The sequence below is a fragment of the Melanotaenia boesemani genome, chromosome 4, assembly GCF_017639745.1.
Source record: "Melanotaenia boesemani isolate fMelBoe1 chromosome 4, fMelBoe1.pri, whole genome shotgun sequence".
Classification (NCBI taxonomy): domain Eukaryota; kingdom Metazoa; phylum Chordata; class Actinopteri; order Atheriniformes; family Melanotaeniidae; genus Melanotaenia; species Melanotaenia boesemani.
Window position 1 is genome coordinate 39322016 of NC_055685.1, and position 26085 is coordinate 39348100.

A 26085-nucleotide genomic window follows, 5' to 3' on the forward strand; every position below is an offset into this window, starting at 1 on the left:
CTGGAATTTGTTCCGAACAAACATGGCAGCCAACAGGAAGTAGATCCGGCATCCACAGGACCAGACTACCGGACCTACAGCAGCTTCTGCTTCTTCCGAGCCTGAAACTGCTCCGTTTTGTTCTTGATTGACTTGACGAGCAGCGACAGACTGGGATCCATCTTAGTCCTCGCTGCCGGAGCCTCGGAGTCGTTTTCCTGCTTCTTCCCTGCAGCGGCAGCCTGTTCCCTTGTGGGCGGGGCTTGCTGGGAGCCGAGCGCGTCCTCCACGTGGCGCTGCTCCTCCTCTCGGCGCCGCTGCTTCTCAGCCAGGATGCTCTGCGTGGCTCTGGTCTTCTTGTAGCTGGGGTGGGACGGGTCCAGGTTGAAGAGGTGGGAGGTGTACATGGCCTGGAAACGAGGGTCTTTGACGTCCACCTGGACACACAGAAAGAGGCGGGTGGTTAGCGGGTTAGAGATGTTCTTATAGAACACCAGTATGGAGCAAAGATGGGGACCAGTCAGGAGATACGAGACGGTGGTCCTGGTACTGGTAAAGTCTGGTTTTGGACACTGAGCCCTCCTCTCCCTGTTATTGGTTAATTAGAGAAATCTGATTGGTTCATGAGTAAACACGTAAGATGCGGATGTTTTGTGTAAAACTGACGTGCAGAATGAATCCAGACTTTAGCGTCATACCTGAACCGTGTCATACCTGAACCGTGTCCTACCTGAACCGTGTCCTACCTGAACCGTGTCCTACCTGCACACGTCTAGAAGGAAAATACACTTAGATACTTCAGCTGTTTTTTGTGTTTTTGTATGAACGGAAATGATTGTGTTAAATCAGCTGTGATGCTTGAACTACTTCGGTTGAACAGTCGCCAATGGGGATCCTGGAACCGTTTCCAGGTAACCATCAGAACCTCTGTGAAGGTCTTACCTGGAAGTCGTCCTCCAGCGGCCCCTCGCCCTCCTTCAGCAGCTTCTTCCTCTTCTTCTTGCTCAGGTTCTGCTGCTCCACGATCTTGTCGTAGTTGAAGTGTCTGTGTCTGGCTTCGTCAGCGTCGTCCTCCATCAGCAACGCCATCTGAGCCTTGAAAACAAACCAACATGAGGTTCTGCTGGGAACGCAGCTGTGAGCGGATCAGCCGGAAGTTTCCAGACCTTCTGCTTCTCCAGCTCCTCCTCCTCGTCTGCTGTACGCTCCTCTTCCTGCTGCTGCTTCTTCTTGCCTTTCCGTTTCTTCTTCAGGTCTGAAACATCAGACGACACAAAACTTCAGACTCCAGGTGGATTTACAGCTTTGTAAATTTAGACACTGATCCCAGTTAAACAACATGCTGATGATCGCATCCCTTCAACACGAGGACGGATCGGACCTCAAAGTTCATGTCCACCTAGGCTGCAAGATTCACGGTTTCTTTGTTCACTGTTAAGATCACGATTCCCTGGCATGTGGAACTTTAACAAAACAAAAGAAGAGATTTAAAAGGTCTTTCAGGTAGAGCAGGGGGCCAAAAAGAAAAAAACTGGAACAAGTTTATTGCAAACATTGAACCTGGAACTAACAGAACCAATGAAACAATCATTAAATAAAAAATAAAAAGTCTGTTCAGATCTGTTGCATTTATTTCTTAGCTCTCTCTCTCTATATATATATATATACATATATATATATATATATACACACACACACACACACACACACATATATATCTATACAATGCGTGTGTGTGTGTGTTTGTATTGTAGGGTTCAGTCCGGTGTTTGACGTCTGTCTTAGTTTCCTGCTTCGTACGGTTTCCGTGCAACCAGGGAAAAACACTTTACTGTGTAACTCGCTGTCTGTCATCATCTGGCTGAAATTGGAAATTCCTCCACACCGTGGTCGAATGCGAACCTTCTGTTGGTACGAGTTCGGTTCGGGTGAGGGGGGGACTCTCGCCACTGCTGCTTGGGTTTTCTTCGCTCTGCGTTTCAACCTCCTCACCACAGACGTTCCTCCGCTTTCCAAACACTGCAGGCGGCTTCCTCCACTGAATCCCGTGTTGTAATGACGGCGCTTTACCATCGGTTCAAATGTTTGTTTACATTTTATACATAAAATCTATACTAATATATTTATAAATGTATGGAAAATATGTAAATCTTTACACTCTTAACTTTGATAATTATACAGTTTTAGAAAATGTTTATTTTATTATTTTTTTAAACTTCATATATAAACATTTTAGATATTTTTTTTTATATTTTCACATTTACCTTATTCACCCTCTGGTGGACCACCTTTGGCACCTGGGGCCGTATGTTTGACACCCCTGTTATAGAAGCTGTGATTTCACAAACTAAACACTGATTGGTCCATCAGGCTGTTGTTGCTTCGACTGCTTTCATTTTAAAATACCTTGTTGGTTTATTTTTCATCTTTTCCAGACTGACTGATGATTAATTTTCCTCCTGTGATATACTGAATAAAAGATGTTTCAGTTCATTGAACACATCAGTCCGCTCCATAATTTAACTGTATGAACTCATGTGTTGCCATGGCAACATGTCAGTGGGTGGACAGTTGTGGAGACATGAAAACTTTTCTCCTGTAACCATGGAAACCAGGTGGGAAGATAAAGCTCACCTGATGCTCTGAGTTCCTCAGCAAAGAACGGGTCGCTGAGGTCGACGTCAGGAGGAAGCTCATCATCACTAAACTCTTCATCATCCGCCCCCTGGAAGAACAAACATCACCATCATCATCATCAGGATCAGGATCAGCTGAAAACATTTAGTAAATAGAGAAAATATTTTAAAAGTTCGATCAACAATTTCTCAGCTCGTCTCTGCAGCTCAAGATAAATTTTTCTTCTGACAGTGACTCATTATTATGACCTGGGTGTGGATGTAAGATGCAACACTTCACTTATACTGCTTGAAAATTATGTTTAGCTCCTTACAACACACAGTAATTCAGAGTGCTTCTTATCAATGCAGCACAGCCAGAAGAACTCAGGCAACGACAAGCAGCAGCTGACTGATAATTTACTGGAGTAACAGACTGAGTTCATGCTGAAAACTAGTGTTTTATTTATAGTCTCAGTCTAGATAGAAGGTTTACACTGACTTCTTTTATTAAAACAAAACAGTCTGAAGTACATCAGCTGCTCTCTGTGTCGCGCTCTGGGAGTTTGGCTGTGATGCGACCGCACACAGACGTCCGCCAGCGCCGCGTACGTCATCTACCACCTGAACGTCACACACAGGTGAGCGGACGTCTGCCAGCGCCGCGTACGTCATCTACCACCTGAACGTCACACACAGGTGAGCGGACGTCTGCCAGCGCCGCGTACGTCATCTACCACCTGAACGTCACACACAGGTGAGCGGACGTCTGCCAGCGCCGCGTACGTCATCTACCACCTGAACGTCACACACAGGTGAGCGCACGTCCGCCAGCGCCGCGTACGTCATCTACCACCTGAACGTCACACACAGGTGAGCGGACGTCTGCCAGCGCCGAGTACGTCATCTACCACCTGAACGTCACACACAGGTGAGCGGACGTCCGCCAGCGCCGCGTACGTCATCTACCACCTGAACGTCTCACACAGGTGAGCGCACGTCCGCCAGCGCCGCGTACGTCATCTACCACCTGAACGTCTCACACAGGTGAGCGGACGTCCGCCAGCACCGTGTACTTAAATCTGGTAAAAACCCAGATGACCCAGCTTTCCACTGGCACCTAAACTCAGCATGTATTTATAGAACTGTGAGGAGTCTGGAGGCTGAAAACTCCAACGCACACACAGACTGATCTGTGCACGGAAAGCTTCATGAACGTGATCCCGTCTGTGAGGCTGAAAGTAAAATCTGGGTAAGGTGTGAATGTTTGTGCAGCTGTTTACCCAGAGTTACGAACAAAATGTTGTAAACACGTGTGACATGTTTAAAACGGATCTCTACGGTTCCTCAAACTCATCGTTTCCATCTGAAGCCTAAAACAAACCTGTGTAGGGATGGGAATCGAAACCCGGTTCCACTCAGGAACCGATTCTAAATGTTCCAGAGTACCGGAATCGTCCGCCACTGGGCTTATCAAAGAAAGTCGCTGGCCAGCTCACCGACCACAAACACTGTCAGACTTCAGCAGAAGAGGCACGACTACGTGTCACTGAGGAACGTGACAAAGGCTCCAGTTCTAACGTCTGCATTGGAAAGACGATCACAGCAGCAGGCGACAGGCCAGACCTATACCCTGGCGCGGAGGAGTATGGCAAGCCAAAGGGGCCGTAATTTGCCACTATTAATTTAGTCTGTCTCATTGCAATCAATAGGTTGGTGCTCAGTGTGGTTTCAGACAATAATGTATGTATGTCGACATCTGTGAAGAAAGAATTTCCTTTTTTCTTTCTTTCTTTCTCTTTAGAAAAGATAAAACATCTGAATATGACTTGTAAGCAGACAAGCAGACCACAGCGTTACTGGAACAATGCAGACGATCCTTCAGCAGAGGTCAGTGATGAACTGGAGGGTCTGCTCTTATTCTTTACTGACTGGAGTATCATGGTTCAATTTTACTGGCTGTACAAAAAAGGGGCTGGGATAATTATAATACAACAAAACGGCGCTTTTCACGCGAGTTCATTGAACCACGTTTAATGACCACCAAAAACGTTGTAATTTTCAGCCTTTACCGCAGCTTTAAAAAACTGCGTATTTTACGCTGTTTTTTTACCACTAAACATATTCGCCAAATATAGTGGCGAATTATGGCCCCTTTGGGTTGCCATAGAGGAGTACGCAGCCTAATCACTACTCTGCTCCGTTACGTGGGTGGAGTACTCTGCCTGATACGCAGCTTAATCTAGTTTCAATCCAGTTGTCACAGCTTCCTGCTTTCTGGAGATGCCGGAGAGCTCACCACTATTCAGGTTTTCACTGGTGGAAACCTTCCTGCTGTCTGTCGGGAGGCCGTTAGCCGTTAGCCGCTCGGTAAATTAGCAGCTAGCTCACCTGAAGCAGATCTGCAGCTCTGGCTTCTGTCAGAAGACGTTACTGATCTGAATCATTTTCTTTACATAGTTTGTGTGGAGTTGACAAAGATTCAAACTCAAATTTTACTCTGTTTAGATTTTAAATAGTCAGACTATTTTTTTTGACCCCGTAATTTCGTGTTGTAGATACGCGTTTCTTTGTAGTAAAGTGGGTCAGACGAAGGACACCTGTCCAGGTGTACCTACTGATTGCTGGGATAGACTCCAGCTTCCCCACAAACCTGAATTGGACGGACGGGTCAGGAATTAATAAAGAAATCAATAAAGAACCAGATCAACAACAGAACTGATGATGGCATTGATACTAATAAAACCCTATCAGTTCCATCCCTAAACCGCGACGTCCTTCTCACCTGCTTTCGATCACTTTTCTTCTTCTTCTTCTTCTGCAGATACTCCTCCCATGGCGTCAGCTTGTCCTTCCCCTCCAGCTTTTTCTTCACCAGCTGCTCCGTCGTTTCCTTCAGACCTGAATGTGGAGAAAATTCAGACGGTTTTTACGACCACACCCTCCAACACACCAGCAGACAAGAAACAGCTGCAGCTGCTCCAGTGCAATGATTAGTTATAAGTCTTCTACCTAAACACAGCGTATGCTGTATTATTTACATACAAACTAAACTCAACGCTTCTTTCTACGTCTGTGGAACAAAACGGTTTCTCTCCTGAATGTTTTAGCAGAACTAAAGACGTTTTATTTCTGACTTTTTCTCCTCGTGGCTCCAGTTTAACCAGCAGAAAACAAACACGTTTTCCCAGAAAGTCAGCCACACTTTTCAGGATTGTAATAAATCAGAGTTATTCTGAATTAAACTGACAGAACTGGACCAGAAGATAAGATCAGATATGTGGAGCAACTGAGAAAATATCAAAATAAAAATAATATAAACTTTCCCAGTTGATGAGTAGAAATAAATCATATTTAAATCCTGTCCTCTGAGGATAATCACTGTATTAACTAATGAAGAACAAAATAACGTTCTGTCTCTTTAAGGCCCGCTGCATCTGACTGGCTGATTTCTGGAAGCCTGTAAAGACTACTTCCTGTAGTTTAGAGACTACAGAGAAAGGATATCTGGTATTAATGCAGGAAAAAAAAGGACGTTCAACCATCTGAAGGCTGAGCTTTACTTTTATGTACACTCAGCTTTTTATTTGAACCTTTGACTTCAGCCTGCAAGGCAGTGTTTCCCAAACTGAGGGCCCTGGCCCATTGGGGGGACAGAGTTATGACAGTGAGGCCCAGCTAGGCTAGATAAAACGTTTACTTTTTTTGTTGTGCCAATGCTGGGTCTGGACCAGGACTTCACGGTGTGAATGAAAAGGGGAAAAAAGTTTGGGAACCACTGCTGTAAGGTCACTGGATCAGGTCAGTGCAGAGATCAGAGAAACACCAGAGCTCAGACGTAAATACAATGAAATGAGCAAAACCTGGAGCTCTGCAGCAACATCACATCCGTTCAGACCAATCAGCCAATCCCAGCATCATCATCCCGCTGCTGGGATGTGTTTAAAGTGGCCATGCTCTTCTGGCCCGTTCCTTCCCAGATGGTTTGGTTTAAGGAACCATTTAATGTGTCAGGTGACTTTTAAATATGCAAATCCACCTTTAAATGTCTTATAAATATAAGAGGAAAGAGTTAAAGATGTCTCCTCGTACCTGGAACCCAGGTGATCTCCATCTCCATGTCTTTGTCCTCCTGCAGCTTCTTCTCCTTCTCCTGGATGCCTTTCAGCAGCTCCCTGTACTTGGAGATCTGCTCCTCACTTTTCTTCTTCTTCTCTTCTTCCTCGGGCGGTTTCTTCTGCACCTGCCCGACAGGTTCTTCTGTCCAACACAAACACAGCACAACACCTCAGTGTGTTTTCACCTCAAAACAGCAGCAGTCAGCTTCACATTTCTCACCTTCATCTCCACTCTGCTGCTCTTCATCCTCCTCTTCGTCACTGGAGGAGGCCAGGTAAGCTTTAAAGTCCATGTCCAGCAGCTCGTTTTTGTTGAACTTCCTGTTCATGGCAGTCACGCGCTCGTGGTCCGTCTCATCCCAGGTCAGCTGCACCTGATTGGTTCAACACAAACACATGAAGACTGGGTCAGATCTTTACTCCGACAACTCCAAGCCAACTTTATTTATAAAAGCACTTTACGACAGCAGCCACTCAACAAAGAGCTGAACATAAAATAACTAAAACCAAAAAAACAGCATCTGACCCTGAGACTGAGCCCAATCTCACTGTCTTCTTCCTCATCTCGTTTGGTTAAACTGTTCAGGTGTGTGGTGCAGATAAAGTTCAGAAATTGGAAAAATATCAAGAAAATAAGGAGGAACCTTTATAGCTGGAAGAAAGTAGCTCTCAGCACAACCTGGAGGCTACATGGAACAGAGAATAATAATACAATAAACATCCAAACAGGTCCACCTTCTAGTACCGGGTCCTCCTCTTCATCGGGTCCACCTTCTAGTACTGGGTCGTCCTCTTCATCGGGTCCACCTTCTAGTACCGGGTCGTCCTCTTCATCGGGTCCACCTTCTAGTACCGGGTCCTCCTCTTCATCGGGTCCACCTTCTAGTACCGGGTCAGACCTTTTTAATCCTGGTGTGATAGATGAAGCAGGTGGTGGAAACCTCCCTCAGAGGTTTTCTCCATATTAACATGACAGCATCACACAGTTGCTGCAGGTTTGTCGGCTGCATCCATGATGAGAATCTCCCGTTCCACCACATCCCAAAGCTGCTCTACTGGACTGAGATCTGGTGGCTGTGGAGGCCGTTGGAGTCCAGTGAACTCATCGTCATGTTCTAGAAAGCAGGTGGAGATGATCTGAGCTTTGTGACATGGTGCATTATCCTGCTGGAAGTAGCATCAGAAGATGCTCCACTGTGGTCATAAAGGGATGGACATGGTCAGCAACAATACTCAGGTAGGCTGTGCTGGTTAAACCAGGCCACGTTGGTACTAAGGGACCCAAAGTGGGCCAAGAAAACCTCCCCCCACCATTACACCAGCAGCAGCCTGAAGCGTTGATCCAAGGCAGGATGGATCCATGTTTTCATGATGTTTGCAGCAGATTCTGAGCCGAGCATCTGAATGTGGAGCTGAAATGGAGACTCATCAGACCAGCAACGTTTCTCCATCTTCTATTGTCCAGTGTTGGTGAGTGTGTGTGAATTGTAGCCTCAGTTTCCTGTTCTTAGCTGGCAGGAGGCACCCGGTGTGTCTTCTGCTGCATCCTGGTCCAGACACTTGCTGCTCTGGATGTTTTCTCTTCTTCAGACCATCTCTGGAAACCCTAGAGATGGTTGTGGGTGGAAATCCCAGTAAATACTCAGACCAGCAACCACGTTCAAAGTCTCTTAAATCCTCTTTCTTCCTCATTCTGATGCTCAGTTTGTACTTCAGTAAGTCATGCTGCCGTGTGATTGGCTGCTTAACAGGAAACTGAACAGGTGGAGCTGATAAGTGGACTGGAGTGTGTAAGAGTCAATTTCCTTATTTTCCAGGAGTCCTGAACTTTTCTTAGTTAACGTAGTTAAAATCTGATCAGGTTAAAGAACAGGATGGAATATCTGGTACCTCAGTTGTTGTTGAACTGAGTCGCAGCCTGAGATGTAAAAGTGGATGAATTTACAAAATTAAATGAATTCAGCTGATTGCGCTCTGGTGTGGTGGCTGGTGTCCCGGGTCTTGGGAGTCAACTGGAGTACCTCTGATCTTTGCAGAGACCCGGTCACATCACTAATCGCTATTCACTCCTGTTATTTTACCCCACATTTATAAACCTGCTGGGTCACTGTGTGGTCCTGTGGGTTTAATCACCAACAGCTACAGTCATGTTCAGGTTTTTCTTTCTGTTGCAGTGATTCATAGTTTTCCAGCTTGTTTGTCTTTTTCAGGTGCTCCTGATGATTGTCCACTTGTTGCAGGTGGTTTCCGTTTCCTTCCAGGTGCAGCAGCTGCTTGTCTGGTTCTTCCTGTTCGGACTAAACAGCTGATGCTGTTACTTTCTGTTTGCTGTATCCTTGTCTGTTTTTTCTTCTTTTCACTCTTTTTCTCTTCGGTTTATTCTCTTTTATTTTCCGCCCTCTTGTCAGATCTAGTTTTGTTAATTCTGTCATTTAAAAATAAACATTCTCTGTCCAGCTTCGTCCAATTTCAGGTCCCGGGGAAGCTGGAGTCTATCCCAGCAGTCAACAGGTGAGAGGCAGGTACACCTGGACAGGTCGCCAGTCCATCGCAGCTCCAACAGAGAGACAAACAACCATTCACGCCCACTTCTCGGGAGAATTCAGAGAGACCAGTTAACCTAACTTCGAACCTGAGAACCCGGAGAGAACCCACATACACGGGGAGAACACGCGAACTCTGGTCCAACCTCCTCCAGGCTCGAGCCAGTGAGGCCGTGGTGATGACCGCTACACCACGTTACAATACAACGTAAACAATAACACTAATTATCATGAGTCGTGGTCCTGAAGAGGCTTTTAAAGTGTCAGCATCAGGACGTCATGCTGGGCAGGGCTTGTTTCTGTCTTAACTTGTGTTATTTCCGTGTCTGACATAGAAAGGAACCCAAACTGCCAATAAAAGAGCTGTAAACCAGGAAACACCACATTCCAGCGCTGTAGAGATAAAACAGGCTGCTGGCTGTGCAGCCCAGATAAAACGACACAGGCCTTTCCTAAACAACACGGGTGAGTTCAGATGATCCTGTTTGTGCTGTTTCAGGAGGTTTCGTCACTTATTGTTCTGGATCAGTACAGAATCCAGACCTGGTTTTACTTTGATCAGTATTTTCTTTTATCAGATCAACAGATTTCTGATCAAACTCGGTATGAACACGTCCTGACTGGACAACTTCTCTGACATATCTGATTCAACAGAAAACCTTTGAAAATGAATGAGCTGCAGTCACATGACAGAACAGGGTCAAAATGTCGGGAGTTTCCGTGTTTCAACCAAGAGACGCGGTAACGAAACTAATGAGCTACTAATCTACATGTAGGAGGAGGAGGTGAGCTGGAGATGGAAGAACCAGGTCCAGTGTGTTTTCTGCGGTCGGTGCTGCTTTCATTTTCACCGCAGCAGGTGTGTTTAATGAGTTCAGACCCACCAGTCTGAGCAGTTCTGGTCCGTTCGTTGGGGGCACGCCAAGACGTGCATGACAGCATAGAAACAGAGAAATCAAGAGTTGATTTTAATCAAACAAAACCTGCAGGAAAATCCTCTAAATTAAGGTTCTTGCCGTGAAATTGTCCTTCGTTTATTGGCTGCTGCTTTTTTAATTACAGTTAAAACCATGTCAGAGGTGGAGGGAAGCAGTAATATAAAAACAGGGCTGTAAAACCAACGCGTGAATCTGCTGAGTGTTCATTTGTTAAGTCATTAACAAATAAAGAACAAAGTTTTTACTCCGATATTAAAAATCTGAATTTGGAATTTCAGTGAAATGAGTTTATTTTTATCATGTAGGACAAACGGATCCACCCAAAACCATATTTACACCCAACAATATTCTGATGATTATTGAGACTTACAGTTAGAATTTTTTACATCAAAGTTCAACATTATTACAGAAGATATTTAAAAAAAGGTATTTTGCATTAACGCTGCAAGAAAACCTGCTTTTAGTCCTGTAGGAGCCCTGTCACAGCAGTGAATCCAACCCACCAAAAACCACGTTATCCTCCTTATTTATGAAGAACTACATTTACAGGATGCCTCACATGCTGCAGCATCACAGCCCTGCTTGCTGGATGGAAACAGAATCCGTTCTGCTCTTCTTGCTTTTGATGATCGTGTCTAGAGACGTTTTTTTTACCTGGGGTTTAGGTATCTGCCGATACCGAGTACGGATCTGATACCAGTGTTATTTTATTAAGAGCTCTATAAATTCTGTTTCGTTCTTCCGCGACGTGGATCTGATGGACAGGAGACTGATAAAGTTTTGCTAATGCTAGCGCGTCCAGTAACAATACTTTAGGTTAAAAATAAGACGAACCACGGGAACCTTTTCCACAAAGAACAGCTGTTAATCCAGGACAATAAATTCTAAGATGTCTGTTATTGCGGCGGCTTTCTGGCTTCCTTCCTTTTCCTTTACAGCAACAAACTCCTGCTCTTTCACGTGATTCCAACCAAAGTGCTGATAAAGTCTCTGCTGGTAAATCTGCAGCGTTCGTGTCGCCTCTGGAAACTTCCGCCCTGCATGAGGCATGTCGCTAAGAGTAAAGACGGCAAATTACTAACATACCACTAATGCTAAATGTTAGACCAACAGTGACTCATGCAGCTGCTTCCCGCCTACCAGCTCCCAACAACGTCACGCAAGACTGCGTAACTTCCTGTGTGTGGATTCCGTTTCCATGGTAACGGATGGTGTTTAGACAGAAATACTCGCAGATACCGATCCCCTGATTTCTGCTAGGATCGGTGAGTATTTCCGATGCTAGTATCGGCCCCTCCCTAAATATATGGACAGTAAGCTGCAGTGAGGACATTTATTTAGTTTGGACTGTGCCCAGCTTATCACTGCTTCAACAGAAGCCATTAATCCTGAGCTGTTCCACCCAGTTCACGCTGTATGATGATTTGCCCATAACAAATATGCCCACACCCACTCAGGCCTTAATGGGAGCAACTCCAGAGCGGAGGAGAGGCCAACCCTTCTCGAGGAGACCGTTTCCAGAGCCCAAACCTTGAGTCAACGTGAGCCTGACTATGTGTTCCCACCGGTAACGCTCAACATGGGGTGCCCTTCCCACACAGAGGTGACATTCCATGTCGCTGACGCTAGCGCCTGTAACCGAGTATCGTGTGCAATATCGTATCGTTCTTATCTTGTGTTCTTGTGCTGTAGGCCCCTCCCACATCCCACTCACTGAAGGCCCGGTGTCGTGTTGAAATAAGTTACCCTGCTTTTAAACCATGAAATGAACCCTGTGGCTGGGGTGCCTCACGCAGCAGTCCCTCTAGAAACAGAGTAGAAAACACCTCAATAGATTTTATTTATCATTTTTGGCCCCTAGATGGGACCTCCAAGGTTCCCGTCCTTGGCCACCACCCAATTAGCAGTGCACCTGCCCTAGAGTTTCCTCCCTGTAGGAAAAATAGTCTCAAATTAAGATGTCATAACCATGGCAGCCGTTTAGCTGGGGTTCACATGTAGTGCTGGAATCAACTCTTCTAGCACAGAAGTCCCCAGCCCTGGTCCTCAAGGCCGGGGAAACATCTATAACCTGCAGGAAAGTGGGCCTTGAGGACCAGGGTTGGTTTCTGATCTAGCAGACTTTGAGAAGGTTCTCTGTTTCTTAGTGAAAGAGTCCAGGCATCCAGTTTATCCATGATCTTCCTTCACAGGTCACTTGTTCTTCTGCTTAGGTTAGCAAGGCGGATACTACAGCTGTGCTCGTTTTAGCTTCCTTTGGAGAAATAGTCGTTGGGCTTCTTTGACCAGCTTGAAGTGTTGAGGGTCCATGTCATATGAACCCTGAGTAAGAAGTAGTTTCCTTCTTAGTTTAGGTATTTAGATTTAAGTAACGATCTATCACTCATCCTACATACCCCTTCTCTTGGCTCGCTAGTAGCACAACAACAGGGTAATAATCTCTGCTCCGGTCCATGAATGTCTTGTTGATGCACCCTAAACCCCAGTAATCATCCAAGCCAGAGTGGCTACTTACTCATGTGGTTTCCTGCATTTTATTTCACACAAAACACATCACATTACTTAACAAGAAATTAAACTTCTTGGGCACTTCACTTTTTAAGTTCAGGGCATTGTAATATCATAGAGAGCCAGACCACAAGATTTGGTGGCTATTGGTGCCCTCTGGTGGTGCATCGTCTTGTAGCCGTGGCCAGTGATGCGCTAGCTGTCTGCTAAGTCACAAGGTTGTTAAGCGCACTTGTTCAAGGCTGTGGTGACCAAACTTTGCCTCTTCTTGTTCTCCCGCAGGCTGAAGACATGTCTGCTGGCAGCAGTCGTCCATCTGAGGATCAGTTTCTGTGCTCCATCTGTCTGGATGTGTTCACTAATCCTGTCACCACATCATGTGGACACAACTTCTGCAAAAACTGCATCAATCAGCACTGGGATGTTAATCCACGCCGGTGTCCGATGTGTGAGACGAGTTTTAATGCCAAACCTCAGCTGCAAGTCAACACTTTGCTGTCTGAGATGGTTGCTCAGTTCAGACGTGAAGCTCAGCAGGAAGCCAGCAGCAGCAGCTCAGAGCAACAAGCCGCCAAACCAGGAGAAGTTCCCTGTGACGTCTGCACTGGAACCAAACTGAAGGCCCTGAAGTCCTGCCTGGTGTGTCTGACCTCCTACTGTCAGACTCACCTGGAGCCTCATCTGACAGCTTCACGTCTGAAAAGACATCAGCTGATGGAGCCTGTGGAGAACCTGGAGGAAATGCTGTGTGCAAAGCACGATAAACCTCTGGAGCTGTTCTGTAGGACCGACCAGACATGTGTCTGCTCGCTCTGCTCTGTTTTAGACCACAAGACTCATGAGTTTGTTCCTCTGAGAGAAGAATATGAAGGAAAGAAGGCAGAGCTGGGGAAGACAGAGGCTGGAATCCAGCAAATGATCCAGAAGAGACGACTGAAGATTGAAGAGCTGAAAGAGTCGGTGAAGATCAGTAAAGATGCTGCAGACAGAGAGACAGCAGAAGGTGTTCAGGTCTTCACTTCTCTGGTTAAGTCCGTTCAGAGAGGCCTGGACCAGCTCGTAGAGGAGATCCAAGCCAAACAGAAAGCCACAGAAAAACAGGGTGAAGCCTTCATCACAAACCTGGAACAGGAAATCTCTGAGCTGATAAAGAGGAGCTCGGAGATGAAGCAGCTATCAAGCCCAGTAGCCCACCTCCACTTCCTCCAAAGCTTCTCGTCCCTGAAAGCTGCTCCAGCCTCCAAGGACTGGACAGAGGTCCAAGTCTGTCCACCGTCCTTTGAGGGGATGGCGGTGAAAGCTGTGGCTCAGCTGGAGGAGAAGCTCTGGAACGAGATGAAGAAGCTGTTTGAATCCAACAGGATTCAGAAGTACGCAGTGGATGTGACTCTGGATCCTGACACAGCACACCCCCACATCATCCTGTCTGACGATGGAAAACAAGCCAAACACCAAAGTGTGAAGAGGAAGCTTCCAGATAATCCAGAGAGATTTTCTGAGTGTCCCAGTGTGTTGGGGAAGCAGAGTTTCTCTTCAGGCAGGTTTTACTTTGAGGTTCAGGTTCAAGGAAAAACCGACTGGACTTTAGGAGTGGTCAAAGATTCCATCAACAGGAAGGGGAAGATCACACTGAGTCCTCGGTTTGGTTTCTGGACTTTATGTCTGACAAACAAAACTGAATACAAAGCTAATGCTGGTCCTCCTGTCAGTCTCCGTCTTCAGTCCCTTCCTGAGAAGGTGGGGGTGTTTGTGGACTACAAGCAGGGTCTGGTCTCCTTTTATAATGCGGAAACTCTGATCTACTCCTTTACTGGCTGCCACTTCACTGATAAACTCCGGCCATACTTCAGTCCCCATCCCAATAACTCTGGTATAAACTCAGCTCCTCTGATCATCTCTCCTGTTCATTTATGTTTGATGAACCGGCTCAGCGCGGACTGAACCGGCTCAGCGTGGACTGAACCGGTTCAGTGTGTGTTTTTAAATCTAGGGACATTAGGATATGTTTTCAATGTTGTTTGCAATTTACACGTCTTCTCCATGTTCATGAAACCTTCCTGTGACCTAACCTGCAGTTTGCATCCAGACATTGTAAAGTCACATTTAAGGTTAATTGTCTTTATCAGAGGGTGGAAGTGGAGACATGCGGACCCTCTTAATTTAAGTCAAAGAATTTAATGCTGCATTACGTAACTTTCCAACCATGAAACTTGTTTGATGGCACGGTGACGGCTACTACCTGCAGCGTCCTGAGGCTGAGAAACCGAACTACACAGCTGATTCTTCCAGGACGCTGCAGCTGCAGGAAGTTTGGCTTTACACACACACACACACACACACGCTGGCCAGGGTTAAAAACACACCGGCAGTTCTGAACACACACTGTGGCCGATTCAGCAAAGAAACACAAGAAGACGTTATCAGAGGAAGAGAAAGAGAGAGAACAAGAGATGAATAGACTTTACTGTTTGGAGACATCTCCCAGCACAGGCAGGATGAAGATGATGAAGATGATGCTGGATCAGCAGTCGTTCCGGGAATCACTGAGAAAACCTGATAATGTTCTTTAAAAGTAAAACATTTTCATGTTGAAACTTAAAGCAGAGATAACGCCGCAAGTTAAAAATGAATGTCCCTTTAAAAAGGCTGAAGGGGTATAATCTTTAAATATAACCCTTCAGAAGCCAGTGGAGGAAGTTTGTCTTATTAAGTTTGTCTAACACGTCCATGTCCGTTAAGGTTTGAAGAAGATCCAGGTGTTGAAGATTTATGTCCATCATTTCCACTGGACTGAAGCTTTGCAGCCACCAAACAGAATGTAAAAACAACCAGTGAAGCATCTGAAAGTGCAGGACTGCAAACTCTTCCCAGGGTTTGGTGCAACATGCAGAACATGCTGTTAGCTTGTGTGTGTTTGTAGGTGCAGAACCACTTCAGAGCTTCTGTAGGACATGTTAAATGTATGTTTGGGCTGGGTTCTCGTCATAGTTTCAAAGTGTTGTGGTTGATCATTTTCTAATCATAAAGCTTTCTGTTCTGTTTACATGATGCACTGAGACGTGATTGTTGTGTTACTGTCTCTTAATCTGTCTGATGAGAACCAGGTCAGTGCTGAGAAGTAGAGACAATCAAGCCTGTTCATTTGCTCCCTGATAAACCAGCTTAATGAAAGGTAGAAAGACCGTTTGGCTCAAGACTCTCACTCATCTGGTAACGAAGAATAATTTCTTCCACATTTGGTGTTGGAAGTACAGACAGACCGACCGACTGCCGAGCAGCGCTGGAAAACAGCAGGTCTCCATCATAAGGCTCATTCATGCTGGACGCAGGACACGGACACGCAGACAGAGGGACACGCAGTCAGAGGGACACGCAGACAGAGGGACACGCAGTCAGAGGGACACACAGACAGAGGGACACGCAGACAGACAGACACGCTGACAGAGGGACACGCAGACAGAGGGACACGCAGACAGAGGGACACGCTGACAGACGGACACGCTGACAGAGGGACACGCAGTCAGAGGGACACGCAGTCAGAGGGACACGCAGACAGAGGGACACGCAGACAGAGGGACACGCAGACAGACGGACACGCAGTCAGAGGGACACGCAGACAGACGGACACGCAGACAGACGGACACGCAGTCAGAGGGACACGCAGTCAGAGGGACACGCAGACAGAGGGACACGCAGACAGAGGGACACGCAGACAGACGGACACGCAGTCAGAGGGACACGCAGACAGAGGGACACGCAGACAGACGGACACGCTGACAGAGGGACACGCAGTCAGAGGGACACGCAGACAGACGGACACGCAGACAGAGGGACACGCAGACAGACGGACACGCAGTCAGAGGGACACGCAGTCAGAGGGACACGCAGACAGACGGACACGCTGACAGAGGGACACGCTGACAGAGGGACACGCAGACAGAGGGACACGCTGACAGAGGGACACGCAGACAGAGGGACACGCAGACAGAGGGACACGCAGACAGACGGACACGCTGACAGAGGGACACGCAGTCAGAGGGACACGCAGTCAGAGGGACACGCAGACAGACGGACACGCAGACAGACGGACACGCAGTCAGAGGGACACGCAGACAGAGGGACACGCAGTCAGAGGGACACGCAGTCAGAGGGACACGCAAACAGAGGGACACGCAGACAGAGGGACACGCTGACAGAGGGACACGCAGTCAGAGGGACACGCAGACAGAGGGACACGCTGACAGAGGGACACGCAGTCAGAGGGACACGCAGTCAGAGGGACACGCAGACAGAGGGACACGCAGACAGACGGACACGCAGACAGAGGGACACGCAGACAGACGGACACGCTGACAGAGGGACACGCAGACAGAGGGACACGCAGACAGACGGACACGCTGACAGAGGGACACGCTGACAGAGGGACACGCAGACAGAGGGACACGCAGTCAGAGGGACACGCAGTCAAAGGGACACGCAGACAGACGGACACGCTGACAGAGGGACACGCTGACAGAGGGACACGCAGTCAGAGGGACACGCAGTCAGAGGGACACGCAGACAGAGGGACACGCAGTCAGACGGACACGCAGACAGAGGGACACGCAGACAGATGGACACGCTGACAGAGGGACACGCTGACAGAGGGACACGCTGACAGAGGGACACGCAGTCAGAGGGACACGCAGTCAGAGGGACACGCAGACAGACGGACACGCAGTCAGAGGGACACGCAGTCAGAGGGACACGCAGACAGAGGGACACGCAGACAGACGGACACGCTGACAGAGGGACACGCAGTCAGAGGGACACGCAGACAGACGGACACGCAGACAGAGGGACACGCAGACAGACGGACACGCAGTCAGAGGGACACGCAGTCAGAGGGACACGCAGACAGACGGACACGCTGACAGAGGGACACGCTGACAGAGGGACACGCAGACAGAGGGACACGCTGACAGAGGGACACGCAGACAGAGGGACACGCAGACAGAGGGACACGCAGACAGACGGACACGCTGACAGAGGGACACGCAGTCAGAGGGACACGCAGTCAGAGGGACACGCAGACAGACGGACACGCAGACAGACGGACACGCAGTCAGAGGGACACGCAGACAGAGGGACACGCAGTCAGAGGGACACGCAGTCAGAGGGACACGCAGACAGAGGGACACGCAGACAGAGGGACACGCTGACAGAGGGACACGCAGTCAGAGGGACACGCAGACAGAGGGACACGCTGACAGAGGGACACGCAGTCAGAGGGACACGCAGTCAGAGGGACACGCAGACAGAGGGACACGCAGACAGACGGACACGCAGACAGAGGGACACGCAGACAGACGGACACGCTGACAGAGGGACACGCAGACAGAGGGACACGCAGACAGACGGACACGCTGACAGAGGGACACGCTGACAGAGGGACACGCAGACAGAGGGACACGCAGTCAGAGGGACACGCAGTCAAAGGGACACGCAGACAGACGGACACGCTGACAGAGGGACACGCTGACAGAGGGACACGCAGTCAGAGGGACACGCAGTCAGAGGGACACGCAGACAGAGGGACACGCAGTCAGACGGACACGCAGACAGAGGGACACGCAGTCAGACGGACACGCTGACAGAGGGACACGCAGACAGAGGGACACGCAGACAGAGGGACACGCAGACAGAGGGACACGCAGACAGACGGACACGCTGACAGAGGGACACGCAGACAGAAGGACACGCAGACAGAGGGACACGCAGACAGAAGGACATGCAGACAGAAGGACAGGCAGACAGAAGGACATGCAGACAGAAGGACAGGCAGACAGAAGGACATGCAGACAGACATGTAAGACAGAAGGACATGCAGACAGACATGCAGACAGAAGGACATGCAGACAGACATGCAGACAGAAGGACATGCAGACAGACATGCAGACAGACATACAGACAGAAGGACATGCAGACAGACATGCAGACAGACGGACACGCAGTCAGAGGGACACGCAGACAGAGGGACACGCAGTCAGAGGGACACGCAGACAGAGGGACACGCAGTCAGAGGGACACGCAGTCAGAGGGACACGCAGACAGACGGACACGCAGACAGACCGACCGACTGCCAAGCAGCGCTGGAAAACAGCAGGTCTCCATCATAAGGCTCATTCATGCTGGACACAGGACACGGACACGCAGACAGAGGGACACGCAGACAGAGGGACACGCAGACAGAGGGACACACAGACAGAGGGACACGCAGACAGACAGACACGCTGACAGAGGGACACGCAGACAGAGGGACACGCAGACAGAGGGACACGCAGACAGAGGGACACGCTGACAGACGGACACGCTGACAGAGGGACACGCAGTCAGAGGGACACGCAGACAGAGGGACACGCAGTCAAAGGGACACACAGACAGAGGGACACGCAGACAGACAGACACGCTGACAGAGGGACACGCAGACAGAGGGACACGCAGACAGAGGGACACGCTGACAGACGGACACGCTGACAGAGGGACACGCAGTCAGAGGGACACGCAGTCAGAGGGACACGCAGACAGAGGGACACGCAGACAGACGGACACGCAGTCAGAGGGACACGCAGACAGACGGACACGCAGACAGACGGACACGCAGTCAGAGGGACACGCAGTCAGAGGGACACGCAGACAGAGGGACACGCAGACAGAGGGACACGCAGACAGACGGACACGCAGTCAGAGGGACACGCAGTCAGAGGGACACGCAGACAGAGGGACACGCAGACAGACGGACACGCTGACAGAGGGACACGCAGTCAGAGGGACACGCAGACAGACGGACACGCAGACAGAGGGACACGCAGACAGACGGACACGCAGTCAGAGGGACACGCAGTCAGAGGGACACGCAGACAGACGGACACGCTGACAGAGGGACACGCTGACAGAGGGACACGCAGACAGAGGGACACGCAGACAGAGGGACACGCAGACAGAGGGACACGCAGACAGAGGGACACGCAGACAGACGGACACGCTGACAGAGGGACACGCAGTCAGAGGGACACGCAGTCAGAGGGACACGCAGACAGACGGACACGCAGACAGACGGACACGCAGTCAGAGGGACACGCAGACAGAGGGACACGCAGTCAGAGGGACACGCAGTCAGAGGGACACGCAGACAGAGGGACACGCAGACAGAGGGACACGCTGACAGAGGGACACGCAGTCAGAGGGACACGCAGACAGAGGGACACGCTGACAGAGGGACACGCAGTCAGAGGGACACGCAGTCAGAGGGACACGCAGACAGAGGGACACGCAGACAGACGGACACGCAGACAGAGGGACACGCAGACAGACGGACACGCTGACAGAGGGACACGCAGACAGAGGGACACGCAGACAGACGGACACGCTGACAGAGGGACACGCTGACAGAGGGACACGCAGACAGAGGGACACGCAGTCAGAGGGACACGCAGTCAAAGGGACACGCAGACAGACGGACACGCTGACAGAGGGACACGCTGACAGAGGGACACGCAGTCAGAGGGACACGCAGTCAGAGGGACACGCAGACAGAGGGACACGCAGTCAGACGGACACGCAGACAGAGGGACACGCAGTCAGACGGACACGCTGACAGAGGGACACGCAGACAGAGGGACACGCAGTCAGAGGGACACGCAGACAGAGGGACACGCAGACAGAGGGACACGCAGACAGACGGACACGCTGACAGAGGGACACGCAGACAGAAGGACACGCAGACAGAGGGACACGCAGACAGAAGGACATGCAGACAGAAGGACAGGCAGACAGAAGGACATGCAGACAGAAGGACAGGCAGACAGAAGGACATGCAGACAGACATGTAAGACAGAAGGACATGCAGACAGACATGCAGACAGAAGGACATGCAGACAGACATGCAGACAGAAGGACATGCAGACAGACATGCAGACAGACATACAGACAGAAGGACATGCAGACAGACATGCAGACAGACGGACACGCAGTCAGAGGGACACGCAGACAGAGGGACACGCAGTCAGAGGGACACGCAGACAGAGGGACACGCAGTCAGAGGGACACGCAGTCAGAGGGACACGCAGACAGACGGACACGCAGACAGACCGACCGACTGCCAAGCAGCGCTGGAAAACAGCAGGTCTCCATCATAAGGCTCATTCATGCTGGACACAGGACACGGACACGCAGACAGAGGGACACGCAGACAGAAGGACACGCAGACAGAAGGACACGCAGACAGAAGGACACGCAGACAGACGGACACGCAGTCAGAGGGACACGCAGACAGAAGGACACGCAGACAGAAGGACACGCAGACAGACATGCAGACAGACATACAGACAGACATGCAGACAGAAGGACATGCAGCTCTGACTCCAGATGAAAGAACATACAGACACTTGTTCTTCTATCTTCCCAGCACATCCAGTGAGCTGGTCTGACTCTACCACTAACAGCTGCTGCCTGCCATCAGAGGAAGAACTTAAGACTTGTAGAAAAAAGAAAACTTTCACCAGTTACAAGTAAAAACCCAACCCATCCAACTATCCAAGTCTCATTTAGAGCGATGAGTTCAGTTCATCTGTGGCTCCACCTTCAGTCCGTTCCAGCTCTACGCCTTACAGCCATGATGGCGGCGCTCCACACAGACCCGCCTTGATGTGGCCGTGTGAAAACTCTTACCTTTGAGGTGGCACTAGCAGAAGAAGTGAAGAGTTTGGGAGTGTACGCTGGCAGGTGCACGTCTGTCGCCGTGTCTTTGGGCTCCTCGTCAAACTTCACATCATCAGGAATGAAGCTGGAAAGAAAACAGATTAAACTCTCAGCAACATGGACGCCTTCAAACATGGAGCTCAGGCTGAAAGACACCGTCGTACCGGAGGTCCAGGACGGAGCAGCTACTCTCGTACTCGTAGCCGTCACACTCCTCGTAGATCCGAGAGGCCGTGCTGACCGAGTCGCACTCCACCACGGCGTAGAAATACTTCAGACGTTTGAACTGGTAGTCACGCATCTTTTCTCTATAAACCCTGCGAGGACAAACACCATCAGATCCAAGAAACACATGGGCTGCAGGGTCTACAGAGAAAAGCAGAAAATATCACAAGCTCTGCAAACTAAACACGTGGTCGGAAAGCCAGACTAGCTCCCTTTGCAACCAGGTGGCACTTTCAAACGCATCCGGAGGATTGAAGGACTGCTGACTCAGCAGGATTTCTGTTTTTATCTTTAGCAGACCAGACTACTGGATCCTTACAGGTCTCCCTAGAATCCACCAGACAGCTGCAGGTAGTCCAGAATGCTGCTGATCCAGCCTTCACTAAGACCAGGAACCTGGATAAACTTTAATATTTGCTGTTTTTAAACAAAACAGATGAGATATGATCCAGTCCAGGTAAAAACTCTGACCGCCACCATCGTCGCCATGGTTACCTCTCCTCCTCTGTGTCATCTTCTGAGTCATCGGGCAGTGCCTTCAGCTCCGGAGGTCCCTGGGTCTCCTCCACCTTCAACCTTTCCTTCCCAAATCCTGACGGGTAGACCTGCACAACACCCAGCATGCATTGCTGTTATTTCCTCTCGCAAACAAACTGCAGTAGTCGTCTGCTGTTTGATTCAAAACACAGAAAACTTTATTTAATCATTTCTTTACAACAGACGCTGGAAAAAACTTTATTAAAGTTCAGATTCAGAACAGCTAGTTGTTTCCATCTGTTTACACCACTTGTTAACACACACACACACACACACACACAATGTGAAGGGGACGTTATACAGGAACATGTGACTGACAGGAGCAAAGCTCCGTGTTCGGAATCACATGCATGTCCCACGCAGGCCTTCGGCTCATGAACATGACACCTACCCTGACGGACAGCACGGCTCCTCCTTCAGGAACGAAGGAGTTCAGCAGCACCAGCAGGTCTTTGGCTTTCATGCGGTCCCAGTCCATGTTGCAGACCGCCAGGCGTGCCGAGACCTGAAACACCAACACGCTTAAAACACGTCAGCATCAACGTTTCCACCTTCCTCCCTCCAGATGTCGCACCTCGTCACTGCGGGGAGCGTCTTTGCACAGCTCTCCCCAGTCATGCTCGATCTCCTCTTCCTCCTTCCTCAGGATGGCTTCCACATCATCGTCGTCTTCATCTGAGCTGGTCTCAATGTTGCCCTTCCCTCGGGCCAGATCCGGCCCACTGTCACTGTCGTCTCCAGAGTCCAGACCAGACTCGTCTTCATCAGATCCACTCGCCTCGTCACTCTCCTCCTCTGCATCGTCGCTTTCTTCGTCTTCCTCCTCTTCCTCAGAGAGCTCGAAGTCTTCATCTGCAGACGGCTGCTCCTCATCATCTTCATCATGTGGAGGAAACAGAAACTGAGTTTGGGGCACAGACAGCTTCCATCAACACTCACGTCATCGTCTGGTTGACCATCACCTCCCAAACAAAATGGATGTCAACCAACCAGGATCGGTGATGATGATCTGCTCCAGAAACCTTAAAGAGCTGATCCACGTGATGTCACAGATCCTTCTACGGTAGCCAGGAAAGATTTAATCTCTGAATCTGAATTCCTGATATCTGGTACTGCCTGTTATTTCCAGTTATTCCTGCTACTATTTACCTGCTATCCTCACTAAACCAACTCCAGCTCAGCTGCTTTGTGGCGCCACCGTGCATCAGAAACGTCTTCTTGGCTTTATTCCAGCCATAGAGGAGCATTATTTTTCTTCTTTTCACACACACACAGAACTTTCTGCTCACTGGTTGATCTTTGGCTGCTCCTGATTGGACGTTACCGTCAATCTAAGCTCTCTGATTGGTGGAAAGTCTGACAGGAAGCTGCTTCATCATCATGTCCAGGTCTAAATAGAGGTCTCTTAGCAACATAGTAGTGATGGTGATGTTTTTATGATGAATGTAATAAATAATGCTGTTATCATGGATCATTGTGGATTTACCAGATAGAGTCTCTGAATAAAACTACATTTAGTGGCTGGATTGTAAACCTCCTGGACGGATAGAAATGCCTGGAAATCTTCTGTAGATCATCTAAAGGGTTAAATATCCATCACATTTACCCCACAGAGCTACACACCACCGCGCCTGAGATGCTGCTGATGGTAGAAGAGATCTGGTGGAGGTTAAAGGGTTAAAGGAGGGAAAGAATTACCTCCAGACAATGAAATGTTGCAGGCAAAAGTTGCCATTATCTACGGGAAAAAACGATGTCATCGTGACTGTGACTGGCCGAATGACGGCAACGATGCGCTCAGTAAAAGATTTTTATCGTGAGACGACGCGTCCTTCGTTAATTCTGAAAGTCCTGTCCCTGATCTATGCGATTCCCGTCAACGTCATATTTAGATTAGAAACGGCGAGTTTGCGTGTTTGTTCAGGTTTCTTCTCATCATTGATATCAGAGGAAAAAATTATTTTCTCACCTTCTTCAACGACTCGAACTCCTTCTTCGTTAACATCTGCCCTCCCTTTCTTCACTTCTCCCGCTGGTTTTTTCTTCTTCTTGCTTTGTGCTGCTTTCTTGCTCTCCTCCTCCTTCTCCTCTTCCTCCTTCTCCTTCTCCTCCTCCTCCTCAGAGTCGGACAGGTTGTAGAAGCGCTTCAGGTCCTCGGTGGAGGTGTGGTTGATGGGGCGTCCTCGCTTGTCCACCGTGTACTTCACCTTGAAGCGCTTGTCGTGAAACATGGACTGGAAGCGCTTGTCGATCTTGATTTTGCGCTCCCTGTCGGGCATCTCCCAGAACCTGGGGTCCTTCTGGACCCGGAGGAAGCGCTCGTCGCCGTCCTGGTTCTGTCTGGACGACATGGTGGCGAACTCACGGCCTCACCTGCTGAGTTAAAACCAGGACAGAAAGTCAGGGACCCACACATAAAGCCCAGAAATGTAATAAATAAGAGGAGAAGTAAAACATCCAAAGTTACAAAAGAAATTCACATCTTAAATTAGCTACTAATTAAGGTTTTGATCAAATACCATGAGATAAGAAAAGGTTTGGTCTCTGTTGATCTGTGTGTTATTTCTACAAAGTTCTGTTAGTAATAAATTCTGCTTTCTTCTTCTGGTCGACCTTTATGCTGCTAAATCTATTCATACATTCATTTTACATCATTTTACCTCCCATCATGATGTTACTGGGACTGGATGGATAATTTCTTATTGATGAAATCACTGCTTACCTTGTTCATCTATAAATCAACAACAGCTAAACCAGAAATAGCTAAATAAATAAATTTTTAAAAAGGCTTGGGGTTTTAAGAGCTAACCAAAATAAATATTTATATGTGCCAAATTTCTTCACTTAATAATTAAATCTCTACTCACCTTCCTGTTTTCAGAGGGCTTATTAGTTTTTTTAAGATTCTTTAAAAAACGGAAATATAGCACACAGGGTTTTCATTATGTTCTCAAAGTTATAGTTACTGTAACTATACTCTTTACAACCTGTAGGAGTAATTAATAATGGGCATAAAAGTAGAAGCTCTGGTTTCTGGTTTATAATCTAGCTGTTTGTTTTTAGTTCTGGAAACATTACTTAACCACAACCTGGCCTTTACCGTTCCGTGTCAGGAATAAAACTGGTTTTAAAGTCCGGCTCCAGCTGCTGCTGTGGAACACCGTCCTTTAATTACCTGCAGAGCCGGAAACAGGAGCTCAGTCTGGGCTTCGGAGCCCTCTGAACCACGCTGACACGTAAACAAAATGTCCGCACAGGGAAGACGCGCGCAAATGGCGGGAAAAACAATAACACCGAGTTTTCATCACAATGAAAACACAGTAAAACTGGTTTAAAACACACTAAAATCATACTGAAAACAACATTTTACCTTCTGTACACAGATCCTCCTCATACACGTGCTTTCCCAGCATGCAACTGTCGTAACCTTTCTGGCTTCCCCGCCCTTTTTTCGTTACGGCAACCGGAGCGGGACAAACCGTGTGAAACGCGTGAAACGTTGTTTAGCTAACGCAATAAACACGTAATATTTTTTTACCACAAAACTAAAGTACGCGTTTCAGGATTGTTTCACATTATAAGACATTATCAGAAACCTTTAAGAACGACAAGTGTCAGTTATAGCATATTTATTATAATTTTGAGAAAGAAAAAGAATAATAATTCCAGCTTCAGAAAGCATTCACATCATGAATATGGGAAATATTTAGAGGCCGTGGTGTGATGGAGACATCATGTTGGTTCTTGTAACATATTTTCTGTCATGTCATTTTCTAAATTGTATGTGCAATTAACTGATTTATGGAGAATAAAGGAACAAAACTCAGTTGTTAAGTGTCCCAGCTGTGATCCAGTTCCACAGTTTCCATGTGACCAGCAGATC

The 26085-nt window shown here is 48.5% G+C and overlaps 2 protein-coding genes across 3 annotated transcripts; one reads left to right on the forward strand and one right to left on the reverse strand.

Moving 5' to 3' along the window:
• Positions 1 to 54: 54 nt before the first annotated feature.
• Positions 55 to 25659, reverse strand: esf1 (ESF1, nucleolar pre-rRNA processing protein, homolog (S. cerevisiae)). 2 transcript variants are annotated; one of them, XM_041983315.1, is made up of 14 exons: positions 25573 to 25659; positions 24172 to 24575; positions 22777 to 23078; positions 22594 to 22707; positions 22161 to 22270; positions 21605 to 21757; positions 21411 to 21525; positions 6933 to 7086; positions 6687 to 6851; positions 5380 to 5495; positions 2614 to 2704; positions 1146 to 1234; positions 922 to 1074; positions 55 to 416 (listed from the first exon to the last, which is right to left on the reverse strand). In XM_041983315.1, exons 2-14 carry the CDS (start codon positions 24551 to 24553, stop codon positions 75 to 77), a joined length of 2286 nt encoding a protein of 761 aa, XP_041839249.1. In that variant the 5' UTR covers positions 24554 to 24575; positions 25573 to 25659; the 3' UTR covers positions 55 to 74. The 2 variants fall into 2 exon arrangements, with proteins under 2 accessions (XP_041839249.1, XP_041839248.1); XM_041983314.1 differs by having other exon boundaries at positions 6687 to 6854.
• LOC121638488 (E3 ubiquitin-protein ligase TRIM21-like) lies at positions 9591 to 15749 on the forward strand. The gene is made up of 2 exons (XM_041983321.1): positions 9591 to 9720; positions 12984 to 15749. The coding sequence occupies exon 2, from the start codon at positions 12993 to 12995 to the stop codon at positions 14640 to 14642; it is 1650 nt and encodes a 549-aa protein (XP_041839255.1). The 5' UTR covers positions 9591 to 9720; positions 12984 to 12992; the 3' UTR covers positions 14643 to 15749.
• Positions 25660 to 26085: the final 426 nt, after the last annotated feature.

Excerpts from the sequence above, each read along its gene's own strand:
- LOC121638488 (XM_041983321.1), top strand. The coding sequence starts at position 12,993 with ATGTCTGCTGGCAGCAGTCGTCCATCTGAGGATCAGTTTCTGTGCTCC.
- esf1 (XM_041983314.1), bottom strand. The coding sequence starts at position 24,553 with ATGTCGTCCAGACAGAACCAGGACGGCGACGAGCGCTTCCTCCGGGTC. Across the intron at positions 1,075-1,145 it reads AGGAGCTGGAGAAGCAGAAG|GCTCAGATGGCGTTGCTGAT; the intron begins GTCTGGAAACTT and ends TTTGTTTTCAAG. Across the intron at positions 417-921 it reads CGCTGGAGGACGACTTCCAG|GTGGACGTCAAAGACCCTCG; the intron begins GTAAGACCTTCA and ends CTGTGTGTCCAG.